Source organism: Triticum aestivum, chromosome 1B, assembly GCF_018294505.1.
Source record: "Triticum aestivum cultivar Chinese Spring chromosome 1B, IWGSC CS RefSeq v2.1, whole genome shotgun sequence".
In the NCBI taxonomy this organism is placed as follows: Eukaryota; Viridiplantae; Streptophyta; class Magnoliopsida; order Poales; family Poaceae; genus Triticum; species Triticum aestivum.
The window spans coordinates 490,457,480-490,473,758 of NC_057795.1; the positions used below are offsets into that span (position 1 = coordinate 490,457,480).

General features: G+C 43.8%; 1 protein-coding gene across 1 annotated transcript; it reads left to right on the forward strand.

The window, feature by feature from the left end:
• The first annotated feature begins 756 nt into the window (after nt 1–756).
• LOC123134042 (uncharacterized) lies at nt 757–1,601 on the forward strand. The gene is made up of 2 exons (XM_044553397.1): nt 757–1,031; nt 1,173–1,601. The coding sequence occupies exons 1-2, from the start codon at nt 956–958 to the stop codon at nt 1,364–1,366; spliced, it is 270 nt and encodes an 89-aa protein (XP_044409332.1). The 5' UTR covers nt 757–955; the 3' UTR covers nt 1,367–1,601.
• The last annotated feature ends 14,678 nt before the right edge of the window (nt 1,602–16,279 follow it).

Below are 16,279 nucleotides of genomic sequence, written 5' to 3' on the forward strand. Positions count from 1 at the left end.
TCTTATAGTAACTTAACTAGTTAGTGTAACATCACATGCCCAAATGCAATATGAGTCAACCTAATAAATGAAGCTTTGCATGTTACTATACTTATGTTACTACCCACTATGAAGGTAGTAACATAGTCTAGGGATACGTGTATGTTATGCATAGCAACATACACAAATCCTTAGACTATGTTACTATCTTCATAGTGGGTTGTAACATACTTCCTCCGTTTCTTTTTAGTCCGCATATAAGGTTTGGTCAATGTCAAGCATTATAGAGTTTGATTAACTTTATATTAAAAAATATAAACATTCACAATATGAAATCAATATATTCAGATGCACCATGAAACATATTTTCATACTATATAGTTTTAGTACTGTAGATGTTCATAATTTTTTATGTAAATTTGGTCAAACTTTGTGTAGTTTGACTTTGACCAAATCTTATATGCGGAGTAAAAAGAAATAGAGGGAGTAAGTGTGGTAACATGCAAAACTTCATTTATTAGGTTATAGACTTGTATTGCATTGGGACATGTGATGTTACAGTAACTAGCTAAGTCACTGTAACTACCTCTCTCCTCATTAACTCATTGCCATGTAAGCAAATTTGCTGAGTTGAACTTGATATTACTGTTGAAGTTACTTCCACTGCAGCTAGTTTACTCATCATTGTGACTAGTCTGATATATACAATGCATGTCAAACTATCCACGCCGCCTATAAAACAAAAAAGAAACGAGTCCAACTTTCCAAACCAGTAGTCAAACATCTTTATCTCCCCACCTAACCGAATAATAACGACCGCTAGCCTAGCAGCCCTAGCAGGATTGTCAATCAAGTTACGAAATCGACGCCTATATATCCGCAGCTTTAGCCAGCCACACCACTACAACAACAGAAAGCATTCTACTCCTCCACACAAGTGAAGTGAGAGCTTTGCGCTGAAAGTTCATCAGCAACTATGAAGGGCACCAAGCTCGCGGCGATCCTGATCCTCCAGGCCGTCCTGGTCATGGGAGTCCTCTCGCACGTCAACGGTAAGCTGCAGATGCTGCTCAGCCATTCTACATGCTCCTCAACAAAGCTCGATCGATTGCCTTTTCGTGATCGCGGTGAGGGATCGAGGTCTGTGTTTATGGGTGATGCTATCTGATGCCGATGTCTTTGCGTGCGTGCAGCCGACTTCTTCCCCAAGTGCTGCAACAACTGCAGGTCCTTCTCGGGGGTCGACGTCTGCGACGACGCCCACCCCAAGTGTCCCAAGGGCTGCTCGGCGTGCCGCGTGGTGTCGACGAGCCCCGAAATGTGGCGCTGCGCGGATATGAAATCCACCGTCGACGGCACCTGCGGTGGACCCTGCAAGAAGTACTGATCGGTTCATGCCGGCATATGATATGTTCCGCCTAAAATTAAATAAAAGCTCGGACGAGATGAGCAGCGTCATCGTGCCTATGCGTGTGTGTGTGACCAACAAATATGTATACCAGTATGTCGTGTCTTCGTCGCTGTGTTTTCTCTCTCGAGAAAAAGTTGGTGTTGCTTGTTGTTCAGCTATCCGGAATATCCTCCGTGAATAAACACCTGTAGTGATTGTGCGTGGCTGCCAATAATGTGAGTTCTCTTGTCCACGCAGTTACATGTTTCCCGTTGTATTTATATACTCTCCGATATGATATTTGTTGACGTGTTAAGCAGTATCTTACTAGATGCTTAGCTTATTTTATTTTGCCAGAAAAACTTTCAATCTATTCATCAAACGTCACGGTAGTTCTAGCTTAGTTATCACATACTCACACGAACTGATGGGCAGCTATTTGAAATTTACCTTACTAGTGTTTGGCACATACAATAACTATCCTATGCACTCCTTTTCCATCTTACTACGGGCATGCCACACCTTTCATCCTGACAAATATTTTCGGATGTTTCTAGACGGGATAAGAAATGTGTCTGCAATCACACGTCTGACAATTTTGTGTGCCTGTATAAGAAGTATGATACAAACCAAACTTGTTGTTCAAAGAAGTTCTTGTAACGTAATCTCAAAACATCTATGTTTGCTCGGTTCAACTTGAATGCAAATGGTAAAAGTTTCCATATTTGATCTCAGTTTTTTCCTAAAGCATAATCATGCTTCGAGGAACGGTTGTTCAGCATAAGATAGTTTTGAAAAATGACAACAGAATTCATAAAAGCGGCCTCATGGGAATGTTATATTGTTGTACAATGAGATCATGCAATTAAGAATTCTTCGTAACCTATGATAATATATGTCGTGCAAAAGTCTTATCCCAGGAGGATTGCAACGATGCCTTCAATGGCACCAGTGTCAACTCTTGCCATTACGCTTCCTTGCAAAGGAAGCGATCGGCCAGGATGTTTGAGTCAACTTTATTATTTTTCTTGTTTTGTTTCTTTACGCATTTATAGGCACTAGCTAGAGTACATAATAACCACTTGCATTTCCAAATGATGATGACGATGATGATGATGATGATGACGATGATGATGATGATGATGATGATGATGATGATGATGATGATAATAATAATAATAATAATAATAATAATAATAATAATAATAATAATAATAATAATAATAATAATAATAATTTCTGAGCCCAGGCTCATCTGCACTCGGTCAAGAAACAATTCACAAAATATATAAAAATTAAAAAAAATCATTTTTTTGCATGGTAAATAATTTGGTGCAGGAGGTGCGCTTCAAATTTCAGTTCATTTCGACATATGTGTAGCTCTGAGAAAAAGAGACAAATTGGGTCACAACAATACATGAACAATAAACTTTTTTTATAGACCCCAAATTTGTCTTTTTCCCCGAGAGCTACACAGATGTTCAAATGATCTGAAATTTGGAGCGCACCTCACGCACGAAATTATCTACCATGCAAAAAAAAATATTTTTTGAATTTTTGTAGTATTTGTTTTGAATTTTTCTTCTTCTTTATCTTAGGTGCATATGAGCCCGGGCACCGAATTGCTGCTCTCAATAATAATAATAATAATAATAATAATAATAATAATAATAAAGGAAATAATAATAATAATAATAATAATAATAATAATAATAATAATAATAATAAGCACTTGCCTATCCTTACTAGCTAGTAACATCGCTTCTAATCTTTCACAAGAGATAATTAAAATACAATGAAGAGATTAGTAAATATCACTTGTGTTCTTCCTGCAAATGAAATAACGGTGTTCACAATTATGCGGGTGTAATTACATTTCTTCGCAATACCTAGTTTGAATAACAATTCCAACAGAAAATGGGATTAGTTAGTTTTTATGTATACACTAAAAAGACGTGCACAATTGTATTTCAAAAAATAAGCAACAAAAAAAAAACAAGCATACATGCCTATGGAGTTCATGCCGTGCAACTGCAGCCATGATAGGCTCAATGATCAAGTGGTTCGTCCTCAGCGACGAGAGGCTAGATCTAACCAGATGACATGATGGACCGCCGATTGACATACTACAGCAGTGTTTCACATAGTATGGCCAAACACGTGCCAAATCAACTTCTGAGGCATTTGGCACCAGTGCCTCCACTCCCTCACTACAAGAAATATGTCAACTTGTGACCACCACTATTGGTTATTGAAAGGTCATAGTTTTTCATTTGCGACCTTTTTGTGACCAAAAACAGAAGGTCAAAAGCTGGCGGTCGTAAACTGAAATTAGTGACCTTCTTTGCGATATGTAAAAGGTCGTTGGATTCCACGACCAAATTTTTGGTCACAAGCAACCTTCCCAGACCACGTAGGCATCTAGCATGGCAAGCTGATGTGGCACAAGAATCAGCCCGGTCCGATTCAGTGTTTGACATGGGCCGAGCCCAACAATTCAGCACATTTATATTTTTTTGCTGCTAATTTTGGTGAACTACACATGCCAAGCCCTACAATTTGGCCTTTTTTATTTTCTGGGCCATGGCCTTTTTGTACCAGCAGTTTTAGTTTTCTTTTTTTATAAAATGGGTCCATTAGTCAAACAGGTCCCACTTGTCAGGTTCTGATAAATGGGTCCCAGCTATTAGGCTCAGATTCTTCATGTTTCAATTTGACATCATATTTGAATTTCGTAGTAAAAAAATAAACATTATTTAAATAGGCAAGCAGAAAACACACATAATTATTCAAATAACAATAGCCAGATTCACTACAAGCTCTACAAATGACATGTAATAAAAGCTCTAACATATACAATGCTTTACAAGCTCTACAAATGCAAAGCTCTACAGTACTTTACAAGGTCTCCAAGTAATGCTACAAGCTCTACAAGTGTTCTCTTCTTCAGCATGGAGCTCCTTCAACAGTGATCAAATGTTAAACTCACGGACAGACATAGTCAGGACTGGGCTGACAGAAATACAACATGCCTTCCACAGTCGCCCTGTTACATGAATCGGCTGAGAAGAATCAGAAAAACTGGAGCCAATATAATATGAACATTCCATTCAAAAAAAGTAGTAAAGGAGTAAAGGACAATTCTTTATATAATGATAAACAGATTTCAGCTAGTACCAAGCTTTTTTAGCCGAGCTAGTTAAAATGAGATATTCATACAAGACAATAGAGACTATATGAATATGCATGGCACAAGTGCAGGTCCTGGTTACTGGCTACACATGTAACACCAATAAATGGATAGAACAATAACAGGAACAACTCCAGATTACACACAAAGCTCTATCCATAGTGCCAGCTATGGATAAAATCATGCACACTCCCAACAGAACTCAGTCACACAATATAATTCTAACTATAATATAACCAAGAACTAAAGATTGTCACACGGTATAATTCTGACTATAATATAACCAGAGAACTAAAGATTCTACATACTTAGAACTCAACTAATAAGTGAGAATGATCTGATTGTATGCAAACAATCTTTTTTTTATTTTTTTATTACAAAAACAGACATATCTTCCTTTATGTGAAGAAGTCTGGTTCCTTCTTTAGTTAGTAGTAATCGTTCCATGAAAATCAACCGTGTGTGTGTGCTTGATCATGGTCTGGAGATTACACGCATAGAGGAACAAAATCCTAAACAAAATAGTATCAAATAGCAGTGGGTGCTCAACCTATTTGCCATACACAAGCAACACTTAAATCATAGCATGTGCATATACTTGTGTCACATCAGGGGGTTCAGAATGTACTCAACATAATCTAATAAAAAGTATTGGGAGGAGAGGGAGAGGGAGGTGGAGATGGACGTGCTACCTGTTGCTGCGGTGGTGCCTCTTGGTGGCCGTGCTTGAGCTCCTCCTGAAGCTGCTCACTAACCTGCAAGACAAACAAGACCATGGGTGAGCTGCAGCACAGGCACATACATTAAGTGAAGATAAGGAGAACAACCTGGAAGAAGAGAGATGCTCTGTCCTCCGTCCGCGCCCGTCCTTCTCCTCCATGCCAATGTCAAACAACCTCTGTTCGTCGCTTGCGAGCACCATGCGTCTTGGTTGGCCATGACGCCCTTGTCCTCTGTTGCACGGATGAAAACCAAAGAATCAGTACAACTACACTGGCACATAATACAAACATGGTAATCTGATGGTTGAACAGCGAATGACTTTGGCAAAAATCAGTGGCTAGTTGAATTGCTTAATTTCAGAATTGAAGCTAATCTCTCAGCTAACCGAATTGCTTACTGCTACTGTGGATGAAAGATTGCGGCAAGAGAGCAAGCAAGCAACTCAGCACAAACAGATGCAACCTAACTAGTCTCATGGCAAGTACTTAGTACCAAGCAGCAACAACAACCAAGCACGGCGCAGGGTGCAAAAACATAATGGTGCAGAGGACATGCAAGGAGAAAATATGTGGAGAGAGGCCAATCAAATGCCACACCATCCCGAACCACACACAACACATCTATGTGTAGCTTGTACCTCGTATGTGAGTCCTTAATTTCTACTAATTACTACACTGAACTTAATTTCTACATCATGTTGTTGTACAAATTACTACAACAAATTTCCATGAAGTGTACTGTCAGCAAAGAACACTGCTAGAATTACAACAACTACACTGAACCTATTTCAAAAAGAAAGAAAATCAACACATAAAAATAACACTAGATATACTCATCTATTTCCCTCAGTTTTTTTAAGAAAAGGACCAAAAAAGGGACAAATATGAACTGCAGCTACGGATACGGTCTACTGACAAACATGAACTGCAGAAAAAAGAAAAATGAGAGGGAAGTGGTTAGGGTTCAAACCCAATACAGATCCACCCCCACCCCCATCCCACGTATCAAAAAAGCCCCATTGATCCCCACCATCAAAATCTGCCACTGATCTAAAAACGCAAGCTGATACAAAGTGACTACAGCCAGAAAAACATCACAAACATTTGCTTGAAGGGAGAAAAAAGGGATCTAGCCACATAATCTACCCACCCCGCTGAACTTGCCATTTTAAAATCCCCACACATTTGACAGAATGTGCACCGGCCCTCCTCTCCTCTCAGGAGAAAAAATAGGGTTGCTGAGAGCAAGCCGAAGGGGACTGAGCCACAAGGCCACAACCGAGACAAACACATGCCCCCCGAGCAGCACCAACAAGCCAGCCCTAGCTCGTGAAAAAAACCCAACAATGGCCTGCCCCATCTCGAGTGGAAGTGGAAGTCACACATGCGCAACTAGCGCACAAGGATAATATCAAGTTGCACGGATTTTAAAGGCAAAAAAAGATTACTTAGATGTGAGAGCAAATCTGTAGAGCATGCATATATCATTCACCTACTAGGAACAGGAATATCAATAAACCTGGAGAGCAGCTAACCTGGGATGGAGCAGGCCTTGTGAAATATTTGTTTCCTAGAGGAGATATTAGTTTTGAACCTCACAATGTACAAAGATCACACCTACACTCATTGATTTCAAATGTACAAACAAATCCATATCACTACACCAGTCATGCTAATATTATGCAAGCAAGAAAAACAAGAAATAAGATCAATGCAGAGATTCAGTCATCTGCACTGCACCGTAGATTCAGATGAACATTGTCCACACCTCCAACATTGCCATATTTTCCCCATCTTGGACCTCAAAGTATTTCCCCCGTTCTTTATCCAGGTAATGTCGATCTTTGAAGAACTAAAAAAAAATGGAAGGGCACAAATCAAATGGATGACAGAATAAACCTAAACAAGAAGAAAATTACACAATCACATACACTTGCAACGGAGGTTTACAAATGGAAATGGCATGTCTCATCAAGATTAAAGAATCAAAAAGCTCTGGAGATCATTGGATGTAATGTTCAGTAAGAGCTATGGCAAGATTCCATTTTACTCTTGAGATATATACCACAACCTGAATACTGGTAATCAATTCAATCAACATAGAAGAATGCTACATGGCCAGATTGTAAATGCCATTACCCGACAAAAACCAATCCCCTTTAGGCAGCTCAGGAGTCGGGAGCACAAATTAACATGCACATGGAACCGCTAGACCGCTTCATGCATGCAAAGCTAACCCTCGCCACTAACATCAGGTTTATGCCATCAAAATGCAATGGTTATCAACTTACCAACCTACTGCGACAAATCGAAATCAGCAAACTAGTGAACAGTCAAACAATCGATGACCCCCTAATAAATTTAGGCCACAATGTGCTACCTCCATATAACAAGAGCCCCACCTCAACGAGACACACTAGCAGCATCAGGATACGAGAATACAAGCATAACTTCGAAATAAACACCAACATCAAGATCAACTCAGCTGCTAAACCTGCATTCCCAGAACCCTAAACTAGATCGACTCCACATAAGGCATGAACAACAACATTACGTCCTAATCAAGCACGCCAAGCTCTAAAACCAGCCACATAACAACAGGGAAGCTATTAATTACATAGGGCACAAACAGATCGAGCGCCACCTCACCTTTCTTAAGCACAGGGGAAGAACTTGTCGACAACCCGGACGACGGTCCGGCCGGATCTGTCCGTGCCCTGCACGCGGACCACCTGGAGCTCCTCAAGGTCGGAGAAGTCATCGCCGAGGTCGGGGACGCAGTCGTGCCACTCCTCGCGGTCGGCAGGGGAGGCGAGGAGCGCCGCGCTGGTATCCACCACGAAGTCGGAGCCTATCACCCTCACGGAGAAGTCGCTCCCCCCCTAAGCCGCTGCCGGAGCCCGATGCGAGCGCCATGGCCGCCCCTCCTGCTTCACGCGTCCCCTCATGCAGATGGAAGTCCAGATCGATGCCCTGGTGTGATCCGCGTGAGATCCCTCTTCTCTTCTGATGGGAGGAGGAGAGGGAGGGGGCGGCGGGTGTGGGAGGGAAGAGACCGGGAGCGGCAAACGGTGACGAGGTCAGACAGGGCGGTGGGTGGTGGCGGCGAGGTCAGACGGGACGGTGGGTGGCGGCAGCGGTGATGTGTGGGTGGGAGGGCACGGTCGATGTGTGGGATGTGCGCGTCGGATCTTGTCCAAGGGGAGGATGGAGCAGAAGGGAGGGCATCGGGCGTCGTCGGAGGGTGCAGGAATCGGGCGGTAGGAATCCAAGGGGAGGATGGAGCGGAGGGGAGGGAATCGTGCAGGAATCGGGCGTCGCGGTAGGTTGGTGACGAGGAGTGGTGCAGGGGATGGGGAGTAGGTGGCGGTAGCGGCGAGGAGATGGGGACGAGGGAGGAGGGGTGCGATGGGGGGATCTGAGCTAGCTAGGGTTTGGGCTGCGGGTCAAGGTATGTCTTTTTCTTTTCTTTTTTCTGTAGATAGATGGATGGACGGATGTGGGATGAAGAGATGGATGGATGGATGGATGGGTGCCATGTCATCGATCCGTGGGAAGGGTTCTGATTGGTTCGGAAAATCAGTGATTTAAAATAGTTTCCAAGTACTAAAAATTGAGGTATTTTATGAAGAAGCTATCAAAAATATTTGCAAAAGAGCACCACACAAATTTTCACTAGATTTAGACAACATTTTATGGATGGGGACCAATTTGTATGCATTTTTTTTATCTTTCTAACTATTTTAAATCATTTTCGAGTGCCCAAAATGAGAGTTTTTTCTGAAGAACCTACCAAATAATTGTTGCAAAATTGGACCAATTCATTTTTCTAAAAGGGATAATTAATTTGGTGCCCTTAGTTGTGTCCCACTCGGCAGTTTTACCCCTAATTTCAAAAAACCCTTGGTCTTGCCCAAGTGTGTTTGGTCCCCTTATGCTTTTGCCCTTCCGTTTCAATTCCGTCCAGTCAAAGGGGTTTGACCGTTAGTCAGACATTTTTCTAGACCATTTTGCCCCTCCTTACGTGTTGGCTCTGACCAGCGAAATAGGGCAACTGGATCAGTGGGTCCACCTGTCATAGAGTGAAAAAGGCCTCTATCCCAGCCCCAATCCCTCGCTCCCTCCCAGATAGCGCCGCCGCCAGAAGAGGATGCGCGCCGCGCCAGCCGATCCGGCGCCTGCCCAGGCCACTGCACCACTGGATCACCGCCGGCGACGACAGCAGGACCCCGCCGCCCTTCTCCTTTCTTTTCTGTCATGCCCAATATGCGACCCTATCCAAAAGGAACTCGAAGGTCCCACCAAGGATAGACCCGCATATTGAAACGCTTTTGCAAGGTGGATATCATTACATCAACATTACATAATAGATGGGGATACATACAAGAGGCATACAATGCCACTCGAATACAACATCATCATACATAAGATCATCATCCGACTACGGATGAAACACAAACAGAAGCTCAAACGACATCCACCCTGCTAGCCCAGGCTGCCGACCTGGAACCTATCCCTAATCGAAGAAGAAGCAGAAGAAGAACTCCAAAACAAGAAAACATTGCTCTCGCGTCATGATCATCGCAAAACCTGTACCTGCAACTGTTGTTGTAGTAATCTGTGAGCCACGAGGACTCAGCAATCCCATTACCATGGGTATCAAGACTAGCAAAGCTTAATGGGAAAGGAAGGGGTAAAGTGGTGAGGTTGCAGCAGCGACTGAGAATATATGGTGGCTAACATACGCAAATAAGAGCGAGAAGAGAGCAAAAGGAACGGTCGTGAAGCTAGCAATGATCAAGAAGTGATCCTGAACTCCTACTTACGTCAAACATAACCCAAAAACCGTGTTCACTTCCCGGACTCCGCCGAGAAGAGACCATCACGGCTACACACGCGGTTGATGCGTTTTAATTCGGATCTGGTGTCAAGTTATCTACAACCGAACATTAACAAATTCCCATCTGCCTATAACCGCAGGCACGGCTTTCGAAAGATTATACCCTGCAGGGGTGTACCAACTTAGCCCATGATAAGCTCTCGCGATCAACGAAGGATATACCTTCTCCCAGGAAGACCCGATCAGACTCGAAATCCCGATTTACAAGACATTTCGATAATGGTAAAACAAGACCCGCAAAGCCTCCCAAATGTGCCGACAAATCCTGATAGGAGCTGCACATATCTCGTTCTCAGGGCACACCGGATTGTCCAAACTTCCGGTAGGCCAGCCCAGAGTTGCCCCTGGTGGCCACCGGCGGCTGACAAGTTGGACCAACACTAACGACGAGCACTGGCCTGGGGGGGGATAATATAAAGATGACCCTCGAGAGCGCGACTCCCAAGGGAAAAAGGGCTAGGTGAGGCAAATGTAAAATCAAGGTTGGGCCTTGCTGGAGGAGTTTTATTCAAAGCAGACTGTCAAGGGGGTCCCATAAATCACCCGACCGCGTAAGGAACGCAAAATCTGGGAATATAACACCGGTGTGACGGAAACTAGGGCGGAAAGAGTGGAACAAAACACCAGGCAAAAGGCCGAGTCTTCCACCCTTTACCAAGTATATAGATGCATTAATAATATAAGAGATATTGTGATATCCCAACCAAAATCCTGTCCACCATGGAGAATTCTTCAACTTCACCTGCAACTAGCAACGCTATAAGAGGGCTGAGCAAAGCGGTAACATAGCCAAACAACGGTTTGCATAGAAAAGGTGTCAAAGGTTAGAGGTTCATGGCAATATGGGAGGCTTGATGAGCAAAAGATAGGTAACGCAGCATAGCGATAGAACGAAGCAACTAGCATAGCAATGATAGTAGTGAGATCCAGGGTAGCGGTCATCTTGCCTGAAATCCCGCAAGGAAGAAGAACGAGTCCATGAGGAAGACGAACGGATGAAGCCGAACCAAGCGTAGACGAACGAATCCTCACGATCGCAACGAAACAGGAACTATCGAAAAGAAGCACACAACATGGTAAACACACCACACATGAACAAGGCATGATGCACAACAAGCATGATGCATGACAAAACTACATGAAGCTACTCATGGCCAGAGATGCTGCAAACAAGAGCAACACACTAAGGCAAGTTTAAATGAGGCCGGGAATAACATATAACAATTCCGGTAAGTCCTCATATGCATATTTCAAAATTGGTCCAGATCTGATTAAACCTTATGTTCAAATTGTTAAACATCAAGTTAAGATGCACAAGGATGATCTACATGAAATTCTAGTCAAGTTACATATTAAGTTCATTTAGTTCGGAGCTACGGCCTAGAAGATATGAGCAAAACAAGATAAACATGGCATTGATGCAAAATGCACCCAAACATCAAGCAAACACCTCAAAACAAGGATGCAACATGATAATATGAAGCTACATGCAAAATCAAGTAAGTTTCATATAGATCACACTCAAAACGGAGCAACGGTTCAACACACGCACTCTACACAAGTTCAAAGGACAAGCTGTCCAAAACAGCAACTAGGCATATTGCAAGCATCAAAACAATACGCTACAGCACCCCAACATGATAATAAAAGGCCTGGACATGATGTACAGGTAAAGCATAACAAAACATGAACACTGAGCTATCTCCAGAAACTACTAGAACATGCTCAAACACACATGGAAAGATTGCAAATAATAACAATTCCAGACTTTGCAGAAAATAACATCATGTTGCAATGTTTAGAGCTATCAAACAACATGTTACAGGAACTTATCATGGCAAACAAAGGCATGGCATGAACCTACTAAATGCATAGATCAAACGTTCTTTACTGACCATAAGCCAAAAAGGATCAGAAAATATGATGGCTCCCACGTAAACATGGCAAGTTATATTACAGATTCATACATGGCAGGAACAGAATTATGAAGGCATGTTGGTGAGCTTGTGCAACTCACTACAGAGCAAAACATGGCATGACAAGGCAACCAACAGTAAGAAGGCATGTTTGTGAAGCTAAGCATGGCAATAGCAAGTTCATATGGTACAAGGATCAACTACAACAACCTTGGCCAAATTGAATAACATGTAAACAATCTGTCAGGAAATATTTTGAAGCAAAAGTAGAGCACGAAAATGACATGCTAGACGACTCCATAATTGCAACCAAGGGCATGAATGGATAGAGGAAAACCATATGTCCAAAACATCCTTACTGAAGTATCTCAAAATATGCATGGATCTCTCTGTAGCATCAAGTTTACATGTCATAAAAATAATAGCAGAACAGGGACTAAAATCAGCAACATTATGATGCCTAGTTTGCATGCTTGTGCTAGTCACCATATTGATCACAAAAATACATGGTAAGCACCTCTGTAAAGAAGACATAGCATAGATCAAAACACATGTAGACATCGACCTCATGGGATGCACACGTCAATCATGGAAAAAATGATAAAAGAGCTCGTTCTGTTAACAGACAACAGAAAACATCATGAAGCACTCTTAAAACGATGACTCAGGCATCAAGATGACCTCAAATGAATATGATGCAATGGAATGAAGTGATGTACTCGTTGAGAAGAACAACTTAACATATTACACGCACAAAATGGAGCTACGGATGCAGAGATATGATGCGATGAACATGGCAATAAAATATGACAGGAAAAGGACTTGGTGGAATTTCTCACCCTCTGGAAAAGTCAACGGGACGGAGGGATCTGGGACGACGCGGTACAGGATGGGGACGAGGGCGCGTTTGGATGGCCGGGCGGGTGGATCTCATCCCACCCGCCGGATCTGGCCAGGCGGATCTCCGGCGAGCGGCGCGGTGCTCCGGCGAGGAAGGGGCGGCGGCCAAGGCGGCGGACGGCGGCGGTGGCGCAGGGGCGGCGACGTGCGGCGTTGACCGACAAGGAAGGTGGCAGGGCCGGCGATGTGGGGCTCCGGCAAGGCCACGGGAGGAGGCGCATCGGCGGGGCGCGGGCCTGGGTGGGCCCGACCCGGGCCCGGCGGGCCACGGCGGCGGGAGGAGAGAGAGGGCCGGCGAGGACAGGTGTCGGCGCGGGATTTGGCCGGGGAAGGCCCGGGCGGAGGCGCGCGGGGCGGAGAGGGACAGGTGGCGGCTGGCGATTCGACGGGGCGAGCGGGGCGGACGTGTCCGGCCCGGGCGGACGCGTCCGGTGGCGGCGGAGGGCGATTTTGCTAGGGTTAGGGTAGAATGATCCGAAAATTTCGGGGGAGGTCTAGTTTTATAGGTAGAGGGAGCTAGGAGAGTCCAAATGAGACATGGTTTTCGGCCACGCGATCGTGATCGAACGACCGAGATCATGGAGGGGAGTTAGATGGGTTTTGGGCCACTTTGGAAGGGGTGTTGGGCTGCAAAGAGAGAGGGGCTTTACGGTTACCCGGTTAACCGTTGGAGTACCAAACGACCTCCGAATGGCACGAAACTTGACAGGCGGTCTACCGGTGGTATACCAAGGCCGCTTGGCAAACCTCGGGCCATTCCGAGAAAGTTTAACACCCGCTCATGAAGAGAGGCAGAAGGGGAAAGCCGGAGGGCATAGGAGTGCCGGATTGCAAAACGGACAACGGGGAAAATACTCAGATGCATGAGACAAACATGTATGCAAAATGAAATGCACATGATGACATGATAAAATGCAACACGCAAGCAAAATGACATGGCAATGACAGCGAATAACTGAAGGACACCTGGCGCATCAAATTCGGGGCGTTACATTTTCCCCCTCTATTTCTTCTCGTCTGAGCGCGCCGCCGTTCTCCCGCAGGTTCAAGGCACCATGGCCATGGCGCTCTGAGCCCCAGGACGAAAACAATTGCCCATCTGCCTTGCCGCCGGTCGCGAGCACCTCCCCGGCCTCCGTCCCGGCCGGATCCGGTCCATCCCGAGCCTCCCGCGGCCGGATCCACTCTTCTCTCCACCGCGCCCGCATGCCCCATGCCGATCCGGGCCTCCCGTGCATCTGTCGCCGCCGATAGCGAGCACCTCCCCGACCTCCGTCCCGGCCGGATCCGGTCCATCCCGAGCCTCTTGCGGCCGGATCCACCCTTCTCTCTACCGCGTCCGCATGCCCGATGCATATTCCGGCTTCCCCTGCATCTATCGCCGCCCCTTGTAGTTGACCTCGCCCGACACCGCCTCGTGCCCTCCGGCGGAGCTCGCCAACTCGCTGGCCTGCCCCGACTTTCCGACGGCAATTGCTCGCCGTCGCTGCTATTGTTTGCCCGGCGGCAGAGAGAGGAGACGGGAGAGGAGAGAGAGACTAATTTTCCTATTTGGCTTTTTTCTTTTCTATGTGGCTCGGACCCACTTGTAAGCGTCATGTTTTTTCTCTTTATCTTTTCATTGGACTTGTAAGGAGGGGCAAAATGGTCCAGAGAAATATCTCTCTAACGGTCAAACGCCTTTGACCAAACGGAATTGGGACGGAAGGGCAAAAGCATAAGAGAACCAAACGCACTTGGGCTAGACCAAGGGTTTTTGAAAACTAGGGGCAAAACTGCCGAGTGTGACCCAACTAGGGGTATAAAATCAATTATCCCTTTCTAAAATACTAGGCCATATTTATTGCACAACTGACCACATGGTTGGGTGTAAAAACTTTTGATCCATCTCTGGTGAAAAAGACAAATTTCCACTGTTTCAGTTGGAAGCGGGTCAAATTTGAACTGCAGCTCCCTCATAGTTTGCTCTTTATTTTTTCAAAAAATTATTTCTAGGTACATATGTATCTATTTAATCAGGGAAACACCAAAAAAATAGAAGATTCAACCACTAGCTAGGAACGGTCATTCCCGCCGTTTTGATCGCATTTTGAAACGGGCATAAAAAAATAAAAAAAATTCAAAAAATTGGAAAACCTTCGCATTGTGTCATTATGTATGACCGAGTTTTCAGGAAAAATAATAAACTTGTAATACTGAAATTATTTTAAAAAATGTTCTCAGAAATGAGCTATCATGCATGAAGATTCATGGCTTTCAAGCCAAATGATCAATCTTATGGCCACATTCATGGCATAGTTTGTTCAAATGATCTCATATTGTACACAAGGGTGCATCTTGGAATTCCAAACAATGTTGATTTGGGGAGTTTTCACTTTCATTGCACAAAAGAGCCATTTTCCATTTTTCGAGTGCCCCAAATGAGGTTTTTTTGTGAAGAACCTACCAAATAATTATTGCAAAATTGGACCAAATCATTTTTATAAAATACTAGGCCATATTTAATGAACAATTGACCAAATGGTTGGGTGTAAAAAAAATTTGATCCACCTCTGGTGAAAAAGACAAATTTCTGCCGATTCAGTTGGAAGCGGGTCAAATTTGAACTGCAGCTACCTCATAGTTTGCTCTTTATTTTTTCCAAAAATCATTTCTAGGTACATAAGTATCTATTTAATTAGATAAATATCAAAAGTTTTCCAAGATTCAACCACTAGCTAGGAACGGTCAAGCCCGTCGTTTTGACCGCATTTTGAAACGGGCATAAAAATAAAATAAAATAAAAAAATTGGAAGACCTTCGCATTGTGTCATTATAGATGACCAAGTTTCCAAGAAAAATAATAAACTTGTAATACGGAAATTATTTTAAAAAAGTGTTATCAGAAATGAGCTATCATGCGTGAAGATTCATGGCTTTCAAGCCAAATGATCAATCTTATGGCCACATTCATGGCATAGTTTGTTCAAATGATCTCATATTGTGCAAAAGGGTGCATCTTGGAATTCCAAACAATGTTTCCTAAGGGAGTTTTCATTTTCTTTGCACGTAAAATTCATTTTCCCTTTTCCGAGTGCCCGAAATGAGTTCTTTTGTGAAGGACCTACCATATATTTGTTACAAAATTGGACCTAATCAATTTTATAAAATACTAGGCCATATTTAATGCACAATTGACAAAATGGTTGGGTGTCCAAATTTTTGATCCACCTCTGGTGAAAAAGACAAATTCTCGCCGATTCAGCTCGAAGCGGGTCAAATTTGAACTACAGCTGCCTCATA